We start from the raw sequence: 17,975 nt of genomic DNA on the forward strand, positions 1-17,975 counted from the left end.
GTTTAATCCTGGTTTATCCTTAGTCCTGGTGAAGTTTAGGTCCTGGTTTGTCCTGTTAGTCCTGGTTTGTCCCTGGTTAGTCCTGGTTTAAGTCCTGGTTAGTCCGGTTAGTTGGTTAGTCCTGGTTTAGTCCTGGTTAGTCTGGTTTAGTCCTGGTTCTTGGTTTAGTCCTGTTTTAGTCCTGTTTTAGTCCTGGTTTAGTTTAGTCCTGGTTTAGTCCTGGTTTAGTCTGGTTTTAGTTTAGTCCTTTAGTCCTGGTTTAGTCCTGGTTTAGTCCTGTTAGTCTTTTGACAGCTGCGTGAGTTTGCCTGGTCCTCTGTGTTTTTTTGTTTTTTGTTTTTTTAACTCTAACTTTACTCTTATTATGATTTTAAATTTGCTTTTATTTGCTTTATGTTTTAGGACTGAAATCACCAATCTCTTTCACCTTTTACTTTTTGTTCTTCATTTTCTGATCTTTTGCAGCAATTGGAACGTCTGTTGTAAAAATCTGGAAATAAAGATTGGATTTGGATTTGAGGACATGTTCAGAGTTGTGATCTCGTCGCCAGACCCACGAGTTTCCGATCATCAAATTATCATAAATTGTCGAGAGAAGCGTCAGTTTTATTCTGACTCAAAAACAGACTGTGAGTAAATCGTGATGAGCCTCAAGGCTGTAACCCCCAAACTGGAAGAAACGACAACAGACACCAGGAAAAACAACAGAACATCTCAGTCCAGAAAAGTGCAAAGAAACTGAAGAACTGTCAGACTCCCAGGTCGACCTGAGCTGGATGAAGGTGAGAGACACATTTATATTTATATATATACACATATAATATAAACTACTAGTCACATCCATTAATAATAATACAGAGGTTCACACTGTAACACTTGTATTGATGGGGGTGTTTACATGTGTCTCTATGATGGAAAGTTCATCAGTCACCAGGTTTAGTCCTGGTTTAGTCCTGGTTTAGTCCTGGTTTAGTCCTGGTTTAGTCTTGGTTTAGTCCTGGTTTAGTCCTGGTTTAGTCCTGGTTTAGTCCTGGTTTAGTCCTGGTTTAAGTCTGAGTCCTGGTTTAGTCCTGGTTTAGTCTTTTAGTTAGTTTAGTCCTGGTTTTAGTCCTGGTTTAGTCTTGGTTTAGTTTCTGGTTTAGTCCTTGGTTTAGTCTTGGTTTAGTCCTGGTTTAGTCTGGTTTAGTCCTGGTTTAGTCCTGGTTTAGTCTGGTTTTAGTCTTGGTTTAGTCCTGGTTTTAGTCCTGGTTAGTCCTGGTTTAGTCTTGGTTTAGTCCTGGTTAGTCCTGGTTAGTCCTGGTTTAGTCTTGGTTTAGTCCGGTTCCTGGTTTAGTCCTGGTTTAGTCCTGGTTTAGTCTTGGTTTAGTCCTGGTTTAGTCCTGGTTTAGGTTTAGTCTGTTTAGTCTGTTTAGTCAGTCCTGGTTTAGTCCTGGTTTAGTCCTGTGACTTTTGACACTGCGTGAGTTGCCTGGTCCTCTGTTTTTTTTTTATTTTTTTTATTTAACTCTAACTTTACTCTTATTTTATGATTTTATGATTTTGCTTTTATTTTGCTTTTATTGTTTTAGGACTGAAATCACCAACTCTTCACCTTTTACTTTTATGTTGTCTTCATTTTCTGATCTTTTTGCAGCACTTTGGAAACGTCTTTGTTTGTAAAATGTTCTGTAGAAATAAAGATTTGGATTTGAGGACATGTTCAGGAGTCTGTGATCACGTTCGCCGACCCACGAGTTTCCGAATCATCACATTATCATAAATTGTCGAGATGAAGCGTTTGTCATTTTTTATTCTGACTGAAAAAGCAGAATCTGTGAGTAAATCGTGATGAGTGTGACTGCAGGTGGGGAGTTGGTGTGGTGGAGCGGGAGAGAGAGCAGCCTGGATCCTCTCCGACTCAGAGCCGCGAGCAGAGAACAGACCTGCTCCGGACCAAAAGGAACGTTTACACAGGAATCATCTGAGCGGGAACTGGACGAGCAGAGGACTACAGGCTACTGGACATTTTTGGTTTAGTCTTGTTAGAGTCGTAGTTTAGTCCTGTTTAGTTCAGTAATTAAGTCCTGGTTTAGTCTTGGTTTAGTCTTGGTTTAGTTCTGGTTTTGTCCTGTAGTTTAGTTCTGGTTTAGTCTTGGTTTAGTCTTGGTTCAGTCCTGGTTTTGTCCTGTAGTTTAGTTCTGGTTTAGTCTTGGTTTAGTCTTGGTTTAGTCCTGGTTTTGTCCTGTAGTTTAGTTCTGGTTTAGTCTTGGTTTAGTTGTGGTGTAGTCTCATTAGAGTTTTAGTTTAGTCCAACAATTTAGTCCTGGTTCAGTCCTGGTTTAGTCCTGGTTTAGTTTTGTAGTTTAGTCTTGGTTTCATCCTGGTTTTGTCCTGTAGTTTAGTTCTGGTTTAGTCTTGGTTTAGTCTTGGTTTAGTTCTGGTTTTGTCCTGTAGTTTAGTTCTGGTTTAGTCTTGGTTTAGTCTTGTTTAATCTTGGTTTAGTCTTGGTTTAATCTTGGTTTAGTCTTGGTTTAGTTCTGGTTTTGTCCTGTAGTTTAGTCCTGGTTTAGTCTTGGTTTAGTCTTGGTTTAGTCTTGGTTTAGTCTTGGTTTAATCTTGGTTTAGTCCTGGTTTGGTCCTGTAGTTTAGTTCTGGTTTAGTCTTGGTTTAGTTGTGGTGTAGTCTCGTTAGAGTCTTAGTTTAGTCTTGCTTTATTCCTGTAGTTTAGTCTTGGTTTAGTCCTGGTTTAGTCTTGGTTTAGTCCTGTTTTTTTTGTTTTGTTTTGTTTTTTCTGGTTTAGTCCTGATTTAGTCCTGTTTTAGTCTTGGTTTAGTCCTAGATTAGTCCTATAGTTTAGTCCTGGTTTAGTCCTGTAGTTTAATCCTGGTTTAGTCTTGGCCCAGTCTTAGTCTAGTCCTGGTTTTGTCCTGTAGTTTATACTGGGGCTTTCGGATTTTTTTTTTTTTTTTTTTTTTTTTTTTTTTTTTTTGGAAATTTGGGGGGAATTTTTGGGAATTTTTGGATTTTTTTCTGATTTTTAAAATTCTTATTTTTTATATATATCATTTTTTTGGATTTTTTTTTTCTTTTTTGGGAATATTTTTGGAAATTTTTTGGAATTTCTGGAGTTTTTTTGGTCCCATTTGGTGCAGTTTCTCTGATGGGGACATGGGGACCGTCAGTGAGCTCTGTGTCTCCAGTTTCCAGGCTTTTCTCTGTCCTGCTGTGAAACCAACAACAGGTAAAAGACTCTTCACTCTCATTTAAAGCCACAGTCTGTAACTTTTCTCGTGGACGCTCTAGGCCACCTGCTCGTTTCCAATAAGATCTTCTTGCTTGGATTAGTCTTGTAGTTTAGTCCTGGTTTAGTCCTGGTTTAGTCCTGGTTTAGTTTTAGTCCTTGTTTAGTCCTGGTTTAGTCCTTGTTTAGTCCTGGTTTAGTCCTGGTTTAGTCCTGGTTTAGTCTTGTAGTTTAGTCCTGGTTTAGTCCTGGTTTAGTCCTTTTAGTTTTTAGTCCTGGTTTAGTCCTGGTTTTAGTCCTGGTTTAGTCCTGGTTTAGTTGGTTAGTCCTGGTTTTAGTCCTGGTTTTAGTCCTTGGTTTAGTCCTGGTTTAGTCTTGTAGTTCCTGGTTTAGTCCTGGTTTAGTCCTGGTTTAGTCCTGGTTTTCCCTGGTTTAGTCCTGGTTTAGTCCTGGTTTAGTCCTGGTTTAGTCCTTGTTTAGTCCTTTTAGTCCTGGTTTAGTCTTAGTCCCTGGTTTAGTCCTGGTTTAGTCCTGGTTTAGTCCTTGGTTTAGTCCTGGTTTAGTTAGTCCTGGTTTAGTCCTGGTTTAGTAGTCCTGGTTTAGTCCTGGTTTAGTCCTGGTTTTTAGTCCTGGTTTAGTCCTGGTTGTCTTAGTCCTGGTTTAGTCCTGGTTTAGTCCTGGTTTTAAGTCCTGGTTTAGTCCTGGTTTAGTCCTGGTTTAGTCCTGGTTTAGTCCTGGTTTAGTCCGTTTTAGTCCTGGTTTAGTCCTGGTTTTAGTCCTGGTTTTCCTGAGTCCTGGTTTAGTCCTGTTTAGTCCTAGTCCTGGTTTAGTTTAGTCCCTGGTTTAGTCCTGGTTTAGTCCTGGTTTAGTCTGGTTTAGTTTGGTTTAGTCCTGGTTTAGTCCTGGTTTTTAGTCCTGTTTAGTTTAGTCCTGGTTTAGTCCTGGTTTAGTCCTGGTTTTAGTCCTGGTTTAGTCCTGGTTTTAGTCCTGGTTTAGTCCTGGTTTAGTCCTGTTTAGTCCTTGTTAGTCCTTTTAGTCCTGGTTAGTCCTGGTTTAGTCCTGGTTTAGTCCTGGTTTAGTCCTGGTTTAGTCCTGGTTTTAGTTTAGTCCTTTTAGTCCTGGTTTAGTCCTGGTTTAGTCCTGGTTTAGTTTAGTCCTGGTTTAGTCCTGGTTTAGTCCTGGTTTAGTCCTGGTTTAGTCCTGGTTTAGTCCTTTAGTCCTGGTTTAGTTTAGTCCTGGTTTAGTCCTGGTTTAGTCCTGGTTTTAGTCCTGGTTTAGTCCTGGTTTAGTCTTGTAGTTTTTTAGTCTTGTTTAAGTCCTGTTTTTAGTCTGGTTTAGTCCTGGTTTTAGTCCTGGTTTAGTCCTTTGTTTTAGTTTTAGTCCGGTTTAGTCCTGGTTTAGTCCTGGTTTAAGTCCTTGTTTTAGTTTTTAGTCCTGTTTAGTCCTGGTTTAGTTTAGTCCCTGGTTTTAGTCCTGGTTTAGTCCTGGTTTTAGTCCTTGTTTAGTCCTTAGTCCTGGTTTAGTCCTGGTTTAGTCCTGGTTTAGTCCTGGTTTAGTCCCTGGTTTAGTCCTGGTTTAGTCCTGGTTTAGTTTAGTCCTGGTTTAGTCCTGGTTTAGTCCTTGTAGTTTAGTCCTGTTTTCCTGGTTTAGTCCTGGTTTAGTCCAGTCCTTGTAGTTAGTCCTGGTTTAGTCCTGGTTTAGGTAGTTTTAGTCCTGGTTTAGTCCTGTTTAGTCCTGTTTAGTCCTTGTTTAGTTTAGTCCTGGTTTAGTCTTGTAGTTTAGTCCTGGTTTAGTCCTTGTGTTTAGTCCTGGTTTAGTCTTGTAGTTTAGTCCTGGTTTAGTCCTGGTTTAGTCCTGGTTTAGTTAGTCCTTTTAGTCCTGGAGTCTGTTTTAGTCCTTTTAGTCCAGTTTAGTCCTGGTTTAGTCCTGGTTTAGTCTTGTAGTTTAGTCCTGGTTTAGTCCTGGTTTAGTCTTGTAGTTTAGTCCTGGTTTAGTCCTGGTTTAGTTTTTAGTCCTGGTTTAGTTAGTCCTGGTTTAGTCCTGGTTTAGTCCTGGTTTAGTCCTGGTTTAGTAGTTTAGTCCTGGTTTAGTCTTTTTTAGTCTGGTCCTGGTTTAGTTTAGTCCTGGTTTAGTCCTGGTTTAGTCCTGTTTAGGTTTAGTCCTGGTTTAGTCTTTTAGTAGTTTAGTCCTGGTTTAGTCCTGGTTAGGTTTAGTCTTGTAGTTTTTAGTCCTGGTTTAGTCCTGGTTTAGTCCTGGTTTAGTCTTTAGTTTAGTCCTTAGTCCTGGTTTAGTCTTGTCCTGTTTAGTCCTGGTTTAGTCCTGGTTTAGTCTTGTAGTTTAGTCCTGGTTTAGTCCTGGTTTAGTCTTGTAGTTTAGTCCTGGTTTAGTCTTGTAGTTTAGTCCTGGTTTAGGTTTAGTCTTGTAGTTTAGTCCTGGTTTAGTCTTAGTCCTGGTTTAGTCCTGGTTTAGTCCTGGTTTAGTCCTGGTTTAGTCCTGTAGTTTAGTCCTGGTTTAGTCCTGGTTTAGTCCTTGTCTAGTCCTTTTAGTCCTGGTTTAGTCCTGGTTTAGTCCTGGTTTAGTCTTGTAGTTTAGTCCTGGTTTAGTCCTGGTTTTAGTCTGGTTTAGTCCTGGTTAGTTTAGTCCTGGTTTAGTCCTGGTTTAGTAGTCCTGGTTTAGTCCTGTTTAGTTTAGTCCTGGTTTAGTCCTGGTTTAGTCTTGTATTTTAGTCCTGGTTTAGTCCTGGTTTAGTCTTGTAGTTTAGTCCTGGTTTAGTCCTGGTTTAGTCCTGGTTTAGTGCTGTAAACTCGTCTTGTATTTCCTCTTCTTTTATATTCAAGTATTTAAAGTACAGTCGGGTCTTTTCACTCTTTGTTTAACTTTTACAGTGGCTCAAGTCGAGTCCGGTCGACCTCTTTGTCCCTCGGAACACTTCCTGTTTATGTCTGCTCCAAGTGCGAATAAAGCTCTGATTGAATCCACAGCTGCGGCCTCGTTTCCTCTCCTCCTTTCCTACACCCTAGCTCCTGCATCCTTCCTTCCTCGCGCCCTTAACCCACTTCTCCGGACCCGTCGGTGTCGCGTCAGCTCCGATCACATCCTCATTCTCCGCGCTTTTGTGGTTAAATATTTTTATCTCCGCAAACAGCTGCAGATTAGCATATTTACATTTGTCACGGTCAGTGGTGAGGTTCAACTGTCGTCTGTAGAATATTCACACGCCTCTAGCACTATTTAACAACTAGATCAGCTTTATTTTACTCATTTTAGCTCAGGTACTCGACAAAAACTCAACAGCATATTTTATATATATATATATATATATATATATATATATATATATATATATATATAGTATAGGGTCCACACAGAGGGGGTGTCACTCCCAGAGGGAACAATAGCAGATGTTGAGGACAGATACAAGTACCTTGGTTCCCACAAGCAAATGGCTCCTTGAAGAGGCAACAAGGAAAGCGGCTACGGCCAAATACCTGCAAAGAGTGAGACAAGTCCTTAGAAGCAGCTCAATGGCAAGAACAAGGCCCAGGCAATCAACAGCTACGCCCAGTCCAGTGATCAGATCCCTGCAGGGATTGTAAACTGGCCAAAGGAGGAGATACAGACCACAGATGTTAAGACACGAAAGCTCCTGACCTGCATGGAGGGTTCCATCCCAAATCCAGCACCCTGAGACTGTACGCAGGCCGGAAGGAAGGATCCCGAGGACTAGTGAGTGTGGGAACCACTGTCCAGGATGAAACATCCAAGCTCCTTGAGAACATCAAGGACAAGGCCCCGGCAGATGAGGTGCTCAGAGAATGTCTCAGACAGTGGGGTCCAGAGGAAGAGGAGCTGGAGGGACCATCATGGCAGGACAAACCCCTACATGGGGCGAACCACCGGAACATAACTGAAGTGGCTGATATCAAGAAATCCTACCAATGACTCGAGAGGGTCTGAAGGACACACAGAGGCTCTGATCCTGGTGCTCAGGAGCAGGACCTGGGCACTCGAGCAGTAGAGTCCCAGATCTACCACCAGACCAGACCCACGGTGTCGACTGTGCCGAGAGGCTCCTGAGACAGTCCAGCACAGACCTGCAGGTGTCAGACGCTGCAGGGAAACAAACATGGAGAGACAGAACCAAGTGGCGGGCAGAGTGTACAGAAACATCTGTGCAGAGTACGAGCTGGAGACCCTGATCCTGTGGGACTTCAGATACAGACTGACAGGACGGTGATGGACCAACCAGACACAGTGTTGGTGGAGAAGAAACAGAGCAGAGCCGTGGTGGTGGAACATCACAACACCAAGAGATGGAAACATCAGGAAAAAGGAACATGAGGAACTAGAGAAACACCATATTAATGGCCACACCGGTTTGTCAAAGTCTGATCCCGTCAGATCTCAGAAGCTCAGAGGCCTGGGCAGGACTTGGATGGAGACACTGGGAAAATCAGGAGCCACAGGGGGGCAGGGTTGTGTCCTTAGGCAAGACACTTCACCCACATTGCCTAGTATGAAAGTGGTGTGTGTGTGAGTGATGGTGGTGGTCAGAGGCAGTCGTGCTTCTGTCAGTGTGCCCCAGGGCAGCTGTGGCTACAATAGTAGTTTACCACCACCAGTTACAGAGTGAATGAATAATGCTGAATGATGCTCTGTAAAGTGTCTTTGGGGACAGAAAATGTCTGTGAAAAGTGCTACGTAAATAAAGACTTACTTACTTACTAAGTGTCACCAGCGTCTGAGCAGAACTGAAGAAGCAGCTTAGATGAGCTGAGAAATGTTTTCGACCAAATAAACTTTTGTCCAGTCCAATTTAATTTCTCCTTTTGTCTTGGACTCTACCTGAACGACTGAGGGATTTTACACACAATCTAACGAAAACAACCTTTTTGATGACCCGCATCTCTGACAAGCTTCTACATGCAGTTTTTAGACTCTGTTTTAATGTTTTCTTCTCTTTTTTTTTTTTTTTTTTATCATATTGCAGCCACAAACTAACTCCTTTTGAGTTCATTTTTTATCCTGGACATGACAGTGCTCTATAATCCTCGTCCCCCCATTAAGAGTCTATCTCAAAACACTTAATAATAGGACTGGGTATCATTAAGAAGTTGCTAATACGATACACACCTCGATACAGTGCACTTTCAGTTCAAAACAATATATTTCAAATTGAATCAATACAGTTCAGTAAAAAATAAAGTCTAAATCATGTCTGTGATACTAAAAGTCTTTGTTAAACCACTTCTTGTGCAAAGTTAAAATGAAACACAAACATTTAAATCATCGAAACTGTGAAAATGTCAAATGTGTTTCATAAACGAGTTTCCTTCCACTGAACAAACAATAAAACTGAAACAAAAATGTTGTAAAATGAACCAAAAAAATCCTCTTGGCGATATATCGATACAGCTGTCCCTGATATCGACACTGTATCATCACATTAAACGATATGATATGTCGATATTTCAATATTTTTGCACACATTTTGCTTAATAGATAGACTGGTTAACGCAATGTCCACTATAAAAAAACACAAATGAAAAAGGGGATAAACCATAATTCGACGCTTGTGCAATAAAACAAACATGATTACGCAGAAAGTTTATACAAAAATGTCACTGGTCAGTTTCAGATAAATGTTTTTGTTTGTTTAGTAGATGCTTTCGACCGATTAATGAAGATAACGGTTGAAAATATGTGTTCAAAACTCTATAAATAAAATTGTGAAAAAAAAGCATGTAATGTTGCGAATTCTCATGTTAGTCATAATCTGAGGGACTTCTGTTGCTGCATTTTTTTGTTTTATGGTGATTTGCAAACACATATTTCTGTATTTTGGCTTTAAAAAATAACAATTTATGCTCCTCTTTACTGTTGGCATGGCTCAGATGAGTCAAAAATGGTTTTAGTCCTGGTTTAGAGCTGATGTAGTCCTGGTTTAGTCTTTGTTTAGACCTGGTTTAGATCAAAATGGTCAAAAATAGAGGCATTTCTTGTATAAAACTGAGACAAATCACTTGTTTTATGTAAATTTGATGGGACAGAGGACACAGGACTCAAAAATAGGACTGTCCCGGGTAAATAGGAACGTCTGATCAGCTTAGTTTAACTCTAAATATAACGAAAAAAGGGTTAATTTAGTGTAACTCCATAAAGTTAACAGAAAAGAGACTGTGTGAGAAATCCTGCCTCCTGATTGGCTGCTCCCGCTGTCAGTCTGTTAGTCTCTCATCGTGATTGGCTGTCTCCGCCGTTAGCCCCGCCTCCTCACGCCGGCTGCCTGCGCGCTGACAAACAATGAACAGTTGGTGCAATAACTCCGCAAACTTCGCACTTTTTTACGACTTTTAACCACTTTTTCTTCACCAAACTCGAGTTATTTCCCAACGCGAGCCGAGACGAGAGCGTAAACATGGTGCTGAAGTCCGAAGACGGCGTCGGTAAGTCACGAAAAGAGCTTTAAAAGGGGATAAAGGAGCTAAAAAACGACGCTTAATGTGAGATGTAGCGAAACTTTGAGGCATCGATAAAACGTGAAAGAACAACATTTTACCTTAAGACAATGAAAATACTTAAGAAAAATAAAAAAGTGACTCAAATTTTGCATAATCTCAACCAAAAATACGTATAACTTGCAGCTAAATATAAAAATGTGCAGTTTTTTTTTTTTGTCATTTATTTTCAAAACATTTTTACGTTCACTCAAACTTTAAAACTAACTCTAAAATTAAAATAAAACACGATTTCTTATTCAAATTAGGTTGCAGTTAAATTTTTTGTATTATTTATAAATTTTTTTCACGTAAATGCGCATTATTATTAAATGTGGAAATTGTAGGTTAAAGCTGCATTCTGTAACTTTTCTGTTACGTCAAATGGTTTCGCAGTACGGTTTTAAACCTTTCTGTCTTTGCTAAAACCAAGCCGGACGGAGTTACAGGTCAGATCTGTGGAGAGGCGACCCCGCTCACAGTCAAAATGTTGTTTTTTTAGGTATTTTCGAGCGATAAAACCATCTGTAATTGAGTAAATGTAAAGTAGAGTGTTTAATGTCACACTGCGGAACATTCCAGGTAGAGTAATGACATATCCATAGAAACAAGCAGGTGATGGACCCTCCCAGTGCACGTTAAAGTCACTAAATTACTCTGATACAGCTCAGATCATTCTAAAGCTATTGAGGTTTTGATACTTGTTCAGATCTAGTTTCGATACTAGTCTTAATATCGATTAGTATCTGATTTTCGATACTTTTGCCAACCATGTGTTTTAAGTAGGACCTGGTATCTTTAAGAAGTTAAGTTTTTCGATACTTTGCACTTTGGATTCAATACGATTTGCGATTCCAGGGGGGCGTGTGTCACCTCGGGGAACATGTTTTTTTTTTTTTTTTTTTTTGCCGTACTAGAATAAAGTGTAATTGCACTTCCACTACAGTAGTTGGCAGTAGGGATGGGCATTCGATAAAATTGTCTTAATCAATCATCGGGAGAATTAACGATTGATTATCGATTAATCATTAACGTTTTTATATTAAAATGATCATCATTATTATTACTATCTGCACTACTAATCTGCATAAATAAATTCAACTTTACGACATATAAACCGTAACGACTCTAGAGCCACATCAGCCCGTTTGACATTATAATGTGTTTAATGCAGATTTGTGCAACTCTCACAGAAATGAAACTTAAAACCACATCACTAATTTACATAAACTAAGCGAAGAGAAAAACAGCTCTTGTGTCGCTGATGCGGTTCACTATATAATTATAATTTAGTGTGACCGTATTTGCGTTTGTCAAAACCAGGACACCGTACGGGGGGTGGGACGTGGGGACTCGTCATCGACATTGAGCGATTCTCACCTGGCAAAACTTTTTCATGTTTTTCAGTGTCTTGGTGCTTGGAGGTCCCTGACACCTCCACTGGACACTGACTAGAGCCCGACCGATATATCGGCTGGCCGATATTATCGGCCAATATGGGCACCTGGAGACATATCGGCTATCGGCCGATATGCTTGCTGATATGGGCCGATATTTCACGTGGGCATGTTATACCTCGTTATAAAGCTTAGACTCTCTACATTCTGTTCATTTAATCCAATTTACAGACAGATAAATGTCCTAATATGTGGCTCCACATCAGTATTTATCTGCGGTGTAATTTGTCTGTGTCTGTGTCCGTACTGTCCCTGAACACACCACAGAGTCACGTCACTTCACTCACGTGTGTTTGTTTACACCCGCAGCCGTGCGCAACATTGAGATTATTTTCTTTTTTCGGACAATCGGTTTGAGTCTGGATTAAAAGGACATTTATTAGTTCAGACTTGTGATGTGGGAGGAGCCTGTGTGAGCGGTGAGTGTTTGGAAATACATCGACTTTGAAGCTAGTTTAGGTTTTGTTAGCGATTAGCTGCTGTAGCTCCCGCACATAAACAGGCTGTTTTCTATTGGTCTATTGTAAAGTGATTATATTGGCCGTATATTTGTTACTTGACCAGTATTGATCTGTAAATGAGCTGTGAATAGACGTGTGAATGATCCACATTTATGCATATAATTAATTACCGCGGTGCACGTTTTTATGGCTAAAGGCTAATAGCGATAGTTTTACTAGCTAGAAGTTATGGGTCGGTCGCGATCGAAGCGGCTCTTAGATCCGACTCTTTGAAGCGAACAACGGGAGCATGTTTCTTATTGGGAGCCGTGTTTTCTCTTTCTCTCACTTTTTTCTTCATGCCGCTTGTCGACCCGTAGTTTGACAGCAGCAGCGGCTGAAAACGAAACTTTCAGAAATCTGTGTGTGCATAGGATAAAAAAAGTGCATATTTGGCTGCAGTTCAGCATAAAATGAATAAACCAGGACTAATCTTGGGCTTGAGTGAAGGAGAGAGATAGAAACCGAGTCCCGACACTCAGTCCTGGTTCAGTTCTGGTTTAGTCCTGCTTGCAACAAAACAATCTCAAGAGTCGCTTGGGAGCCGAAAGAGCCAGCTGCTTTAGTGAGCCGAGCCAAAAGAGCCGGTTCTCCAAAAAAAAAACAAAAAAAAACACTGGAATACCCATCACTAGCAGTGACAGTAACAGTAGCTAGAATGTGATGCAAAAATGCCATTAGGCCAATCTACTGTCTGTAAATATGACGTAAAGATCCAGAATAACAATAAATGTTGCCTAAATAAACCCAATTTAGAATCCACTAGAGCCAAACCTAAGTTTTTTAATCAATTCAAGATTTACAGTGAATTTTTACATCACTAAATATATCGGCGATTATATCGGCTATCGGCAGCCCCAACTCCCATTATATCAGTTTCATATCGGCCACAACAAAATCCATATCGGTCGGGCTCTAACACTGACACATATGTGCTGCTTTGAACACTGTGCACATGGACTCACACTTGTCTCGAGCATGGAATTTCTTGTACAAGTCATCATTAAATGCGCATTTGTGCTTTGGCATGTTGCAGACTGACCCACTGTTTGTGTCTGTTCGCTCCTTCTGAGTTACAGACGCTACGAGAAACGCTCAGTTTAATGGCCCAATGAAAGGAAATGAAAACCCGAACATTTGCATCACTTTATTAAAAAAAAAAACCCCGAACATCCAGGACAAGACGTGGAAAACGGACGTTTGGTCACAGCAACCTACATTCAGTTTGTCGATTAAAAATTTACGTAATCGACAAAATTCTTAATGATGAATTATCGATTAATCGACTAATCATGTCCATCCCTAGTTGGCAGTGACGCTCTCATTGTCAGAGTGTGTGCAGGGAGTATTAGTACTGTAGTGTTGGATTTTTTGCACTGAGTAAACACACACACATCACGGATCAGGAGATATGAAGTGCAGAGAACAAACTGTATGTAAAGTGTCTGTAGCTCTCGGCTTCACTGTGACTACAGTGGGAAACGAGGAAAAACCGCTGTGTTTACTGTGTCTAAAAATGTTGGCAGCACACAGCAAGAAGCCAAATAAATTACGGCGTCGTTACACCCTAATCACGCTGATAAGCCGCTGAGATTTTTCAAGTGAAAACATGACAAATATGGCCAACTATAATCCCGCTTTGTGAATTCTACTTAGTAAACCAGCGAGCTCTGTTAAGGGTGAAGTATAGTTCTGCGCTGACTGAACGCGCACTGCCGCCGTCGCCTTGTCGCCGTCGTTTTTGATTTATGGATCTGCGTCGAGGTCTGTGCACCGCAAATTCACAGCCACAACACTAGAGGGTTAGAATATTTGTCCATTCATATAAGTAAGTAAGTCTTTATTTATATTCACAGACATTTTCTGTCCCCAAAGACACTTTACACAGCATTATTCATTCAGCATTCATTCATACAGCATTATTCATTCACTCTATACCCTGGTGATGGTAAGCTACTATTGTAGCCACAGCTGCCCTGGGGCACACTGACAGAGGTGCGGCTGCCATGTCACTCGGCGGCATCGGTCCCTCCGACCACCACCATCACTCACACACACAACACTTTCATACTAGGCAATATAAACGTGTGTCTGTGTGTACGAGCTGCAGACGTTTAATGTCTGAAAAGTTTCACATGAAGCATCTCCACACGACAGAAACACAGAACAGACTCACCATCAGCAGAACACCCCTCTGTCACAGAAACAACACTCATATTCCACTGAGTCACTGTGTCCTTTAGTCCGACAGAAACTGAACCACATCAGCGCACAAGGAAAGAGTTGTTTTTTTCAGCGCTCAGTTTATGCAAATGAGCCATGTGGTTTTAAAGTTTGTATAGAGATTTTTTAAGGGAAGAGAAAACAGCACAGTTTGTGCGCATTCAGTTACTGTTGAAGTTCCTGTCTAGAAGTAATTCAGCGACCGACGAGTATTTTTTAACCCTTCGTCTGCTTCGGTCGCGCCATCGCTGGACGAGATCCAAGAATTCAGTTTGACTTCGCTCCTTTTCTCTTCTCTTCTTCTTCGCGATAAAAACGGATTTTCTTTTGCGGCGAACCGGTTGGATTCTCGTCCGCCGTGCGAAAACTTTGTGCGAAATGCAAGCGACAATTCGAAAAAGCCTTAAGAACCGCTCGTAAACACGTAATCCCCGTCCGACGAGTTTATACTAGGGAGTTTGATTGACAACCCAACAGAAAGAAAATGAGGGAGCCTCGTTTTCTATTGGCTGATGTTTATCTGGCCTCAACACGTCCACAGTTGATAGATTTTCGTTCTTTTTTTTTGGTCATTATAATTACAAAGCTGCTGCGTCTCTGTAATGGTATTTTAATCTTTCACTGACAGTTTGAAACTAAAAAAAAAAATCCTCCATACAACTTTAAGTTTCGTTTGTGTAAAATGTAAACAGATTTGCGCATAGCTGCATTAAACATATTATTTCTCAATGTATTTTGAAAGAAAAGAAAGCCGAGTACAGGAAATGTCTGTAGTGCGGTGGTAGAGACGACGGTCACAGCCCTTATCGTCTGCGTTGTTTCGACGTTTAGTTACAGACACAGAGGCGCAGGGGCGACACGCCGACAGATTTCTACATCGTGACGCAGACGATTTGACGCTGGACCATAAATTGGTCTTTAGTGTCATATAAGGTAGAGTACTACAGGGTCCCCAACCCCCAGGCCGCGGACCGGTACCAGGCCGCGGACCACTCCTCTCTAAACCAGGACTAAACCAGGACTAAACCAAACCAAGGACTAAACCAGGACTAAACCAGGACCTAAACAAGGACTAAACCAGGACTAAACCAAGGACTAAACCAAGGACTAAACCAAGAACTAAACTAGGACTTAATGAGGTCTAAACCAAGGACTAAACCAGGTCTGAACCAAGGACTAAACCAAGGACTAAATTAGGACTAAAACAGGATTTAATCAGGACTGAACCAAGGACTAAACCAGGACTAAACCAGGACTAAACCTGAACTAAACCAGGACTTAATAAGGTCTAAACCAGGACTAAACCAAGACTTAATGAGGTATAAACCAGGACTAAAGCAGGACTATACCAGATCTAAACCAAGGACTACACCAAGGTCTAAACCAAGGTCTAAACCAGGTCTAATCTAGGACTAAACCAGGACTTAAAGAGGTCTAAACCAAGGACAAAACCAGGACTTATTGAGGTCTAAACCAAGGACTAAACCAGGTCTAAACCAAGGTCTAAACCAGGACTAAAACAGGGCTTAAAGAGGTCTAAACCAAGGACAAAATCAGGACTTAATGAGGTCTAAACCAGGTCTAATCCAGGTCTAAACCAAGGCCTAAACCAAGGCCTAACCAAAGACTGAACCAAGGACTAAACTAGGACTAAACCAGGACTGAACCAAGGACTAAACCAGGACTAAAGCAGGACTAAACCAGGACTAAACCCCCATTTTAATCACACCTTCTGAAAGCAGCACAAGAGCCTCGTTCTGAAGATGATGAAGATGTTGATGTTGATGTTGATGTTGATGTTGATGTTCATGTTGATGTTGATGTTGATGTTGATGTTGATGTTCATGTTGATGTTGATGTTGATGTTGATGTTGATGTTCATGTTCATGTTCATGTTCATGTTCATGTTCATGTTCATGTTCATGTTGATGTTGATGTTCATGTTCATGTTCATGTTGTTCATGTTCATGTTCATGTTCATGTTCACGTTCATGTTGTTCATGTTCATGTTCATGTTCATGTTCATGCCCGTGTTAGTTCACATGTTGTGTTTACTGATGAAGAGTGTGGGAGTTGTGCAGTTATGTAACGGTCGGACCAGTGGATTACGACGGCTTCAGGAGAATTTCACACTTTTCACATTTGTAACTCGTGACTTTTTAAAGTCGACGTGACGAAAGTCGTAAAAGTGGAAAAAAACATTTGACACTTTGAGAAACAAAAGACTCAATTCATGAAAAGTGCTGAGTAATTTTAGACATGTGGGCTAAAGAAGACTGAACTGAACCAGGACTAAACCAGGACTAAACCAAGGACTAAACCAGGACTAAACCAGGACTAAAACCAGAGAAACCAGAACTAAACCAGGTCTAACCAGGACTAAACCAGACTAAACCAACGAGAAACCAGGACTAAACCAGGTGAACCAGGACTAAACCAAGGACTAAACCAAGACTAAACCAAGGACTAAACCAGGACTAAACCAGGACTAAACCAAGGACTAAACCAGGACCAAACTAAACCAGGACTAAAACCAAGGACTAAACCAGGACTAAACCAAGACTAAACCAGGACTAAACCAAGGACTAAACAGGACTAACAAAAGGACTAAACAGGACTAAACCAGCTGAACAGGACTAACCGGACTAATGCCAGGACTATGCCAGGACTATGCCAGGACTATGCCAGGACTAAACCAGGACTAAACAAAGGACTGAAACCGGGACTGAAACCAAGTTCTAAACCAGGACTAAACCAGGACTAAAACCAAGTGACTAAACCAGGACTAAACCAGGACTAAACCAAGGACTAAACCAAGGACTAAACCAAGGACTAAACCAAGGACTAAACCAAGGACTAAACCAGGACTATGCCAGGACTGAACTGAGCCAGGACTGTGCCAAGACTGTGCCAGGACTAAACCCAGGTCTAAACCAGGTCTGAACCCAGGACTAAACCAAGGTCTAAACTAGGTCTAAACTAGGTCTAAACCAGGACTAAACCAGGACTGAACCAGGACTACATGAAGGACTAAACCAGGACTAGTCCGGGGCAAAACCAGGACTAAACAAGGACTTAACCAGGACTAAACCAGGACTAAACCAAGGACTAAACTAGGACTGAACCAGGACTAAACCAAGGACTAAACAAGGACTAAACTAACCAGGACTAAACCAGACTAAACCAAGGACTAAACCAGGACTAAACCAGGACTAAACCAGGACTAAACAAGGACTTAACCAGGACTAAACCAGGACTAAACCAAGGACTGAACTAGGACTGAACCAGGACTAAACCAAGGACTAAACCAGACTAAACCAGGACTAAACCAGGACTAAACCAAGGACTAAACTAGGACTGAACCAGGTCTAAACCAGGTCTAAACCAGACCATCTTAAATCAAAACTAAAATAAAACCACTTTCTTTAGACCAGTTCGTTTGATTTCCTCAGAGACTCAGGAAGTTCCTCCAGACGTCGTTTCTGTTTGACTCGGTGGAAACTCTTAATTCGCAAATTCACCGTGACTTTTTCATTTTTTTGTTTCCGTCTGAGTCTCGTTTTGCAGAACTCGGTCACTTTGATCTAATAAAGGTCACGAGTCATTTTAAAAGCTTCAAAAAAAAAGACATTTATAAATTAAAACTGCATGAATTTTAATAGAAAACTAAATCTCAAATCTGTGTTGTTGGATTTTTCTTGCACCACCTGATGATTTCCTGAGTTTGTGTTGAAAAGCTGTTTGTTTTTTTGTCTTTACTTCTCGTGGTTTAGCGGCCTGCAGGTCAGAGGTCGCAGGTCGTATGCAGCTGACCCGGGCTGGATTATTTACGGGGAAAATGAAAATGCAAATTATTCAGACAAATTATACAAGATTACATTTTAGGTTTGTTAAAAGAATTGAAAATCAGACAGACATCTAATCGATGCTAAAACTGGTGTAGAAACTAGATTTTTCGCAGGTATTGATACTAAACCAGGTCTAAACCAGGACTAAAGCAGAAGTAAACCAGGACTAAACTAGGGACTAAACCAAGGACTAAACCAAGGACTAAAGCAAGGCCTAAATGAGGTCTAAA

At 40.9% G+C, this 17,975-nt stretch overlaps 1 protein-coding gene across 1 annotated transcript in view; it reads left to right on the forward strand.

Annotated features, from left to right (window-relative positions):
- Window positions 1-9,509: 9,509 nt before the first annotated feature.
- Window positions 9,510-17,975, forward strand: part of LOC110168319 (cytohesin-1-like) — a 61,280-nt gene continuing 52,814 nt past the window's right edge. The window contains exon 1 of the mRNA XM_055150435.1: window positions 9,510-9,666. Within this exon, the coding sequence (XP_055006410.1) occupies window positions 9,639-9,666 (28 nt within the window). The 5' untranslated portion in view covers window positions 9,510-9,638. The remainder of the gene's footprint in view (window positions 9,667-17,975) is intronic.

This window comes from Boleophthalmus pectinirostris, unplaced genomic scaffold (genome assembly GCF_026225935.1).
Source record: "Boleophthalmus pectinirostris isolate CB_2022bp ecotype Guang Dong unplaced genomic scaffold, ASM2622593v1 HiC_scaffold_14, whole genome shotgun sequence".
Taxonomy (NCBI): domain Eukaryota; kingdom Metazoa; phylum Chordata; class Actinopteri; order Gobiiformes; family Gobiidae; genus Boleophthalmus; species Boleophthalmus pectinirostris.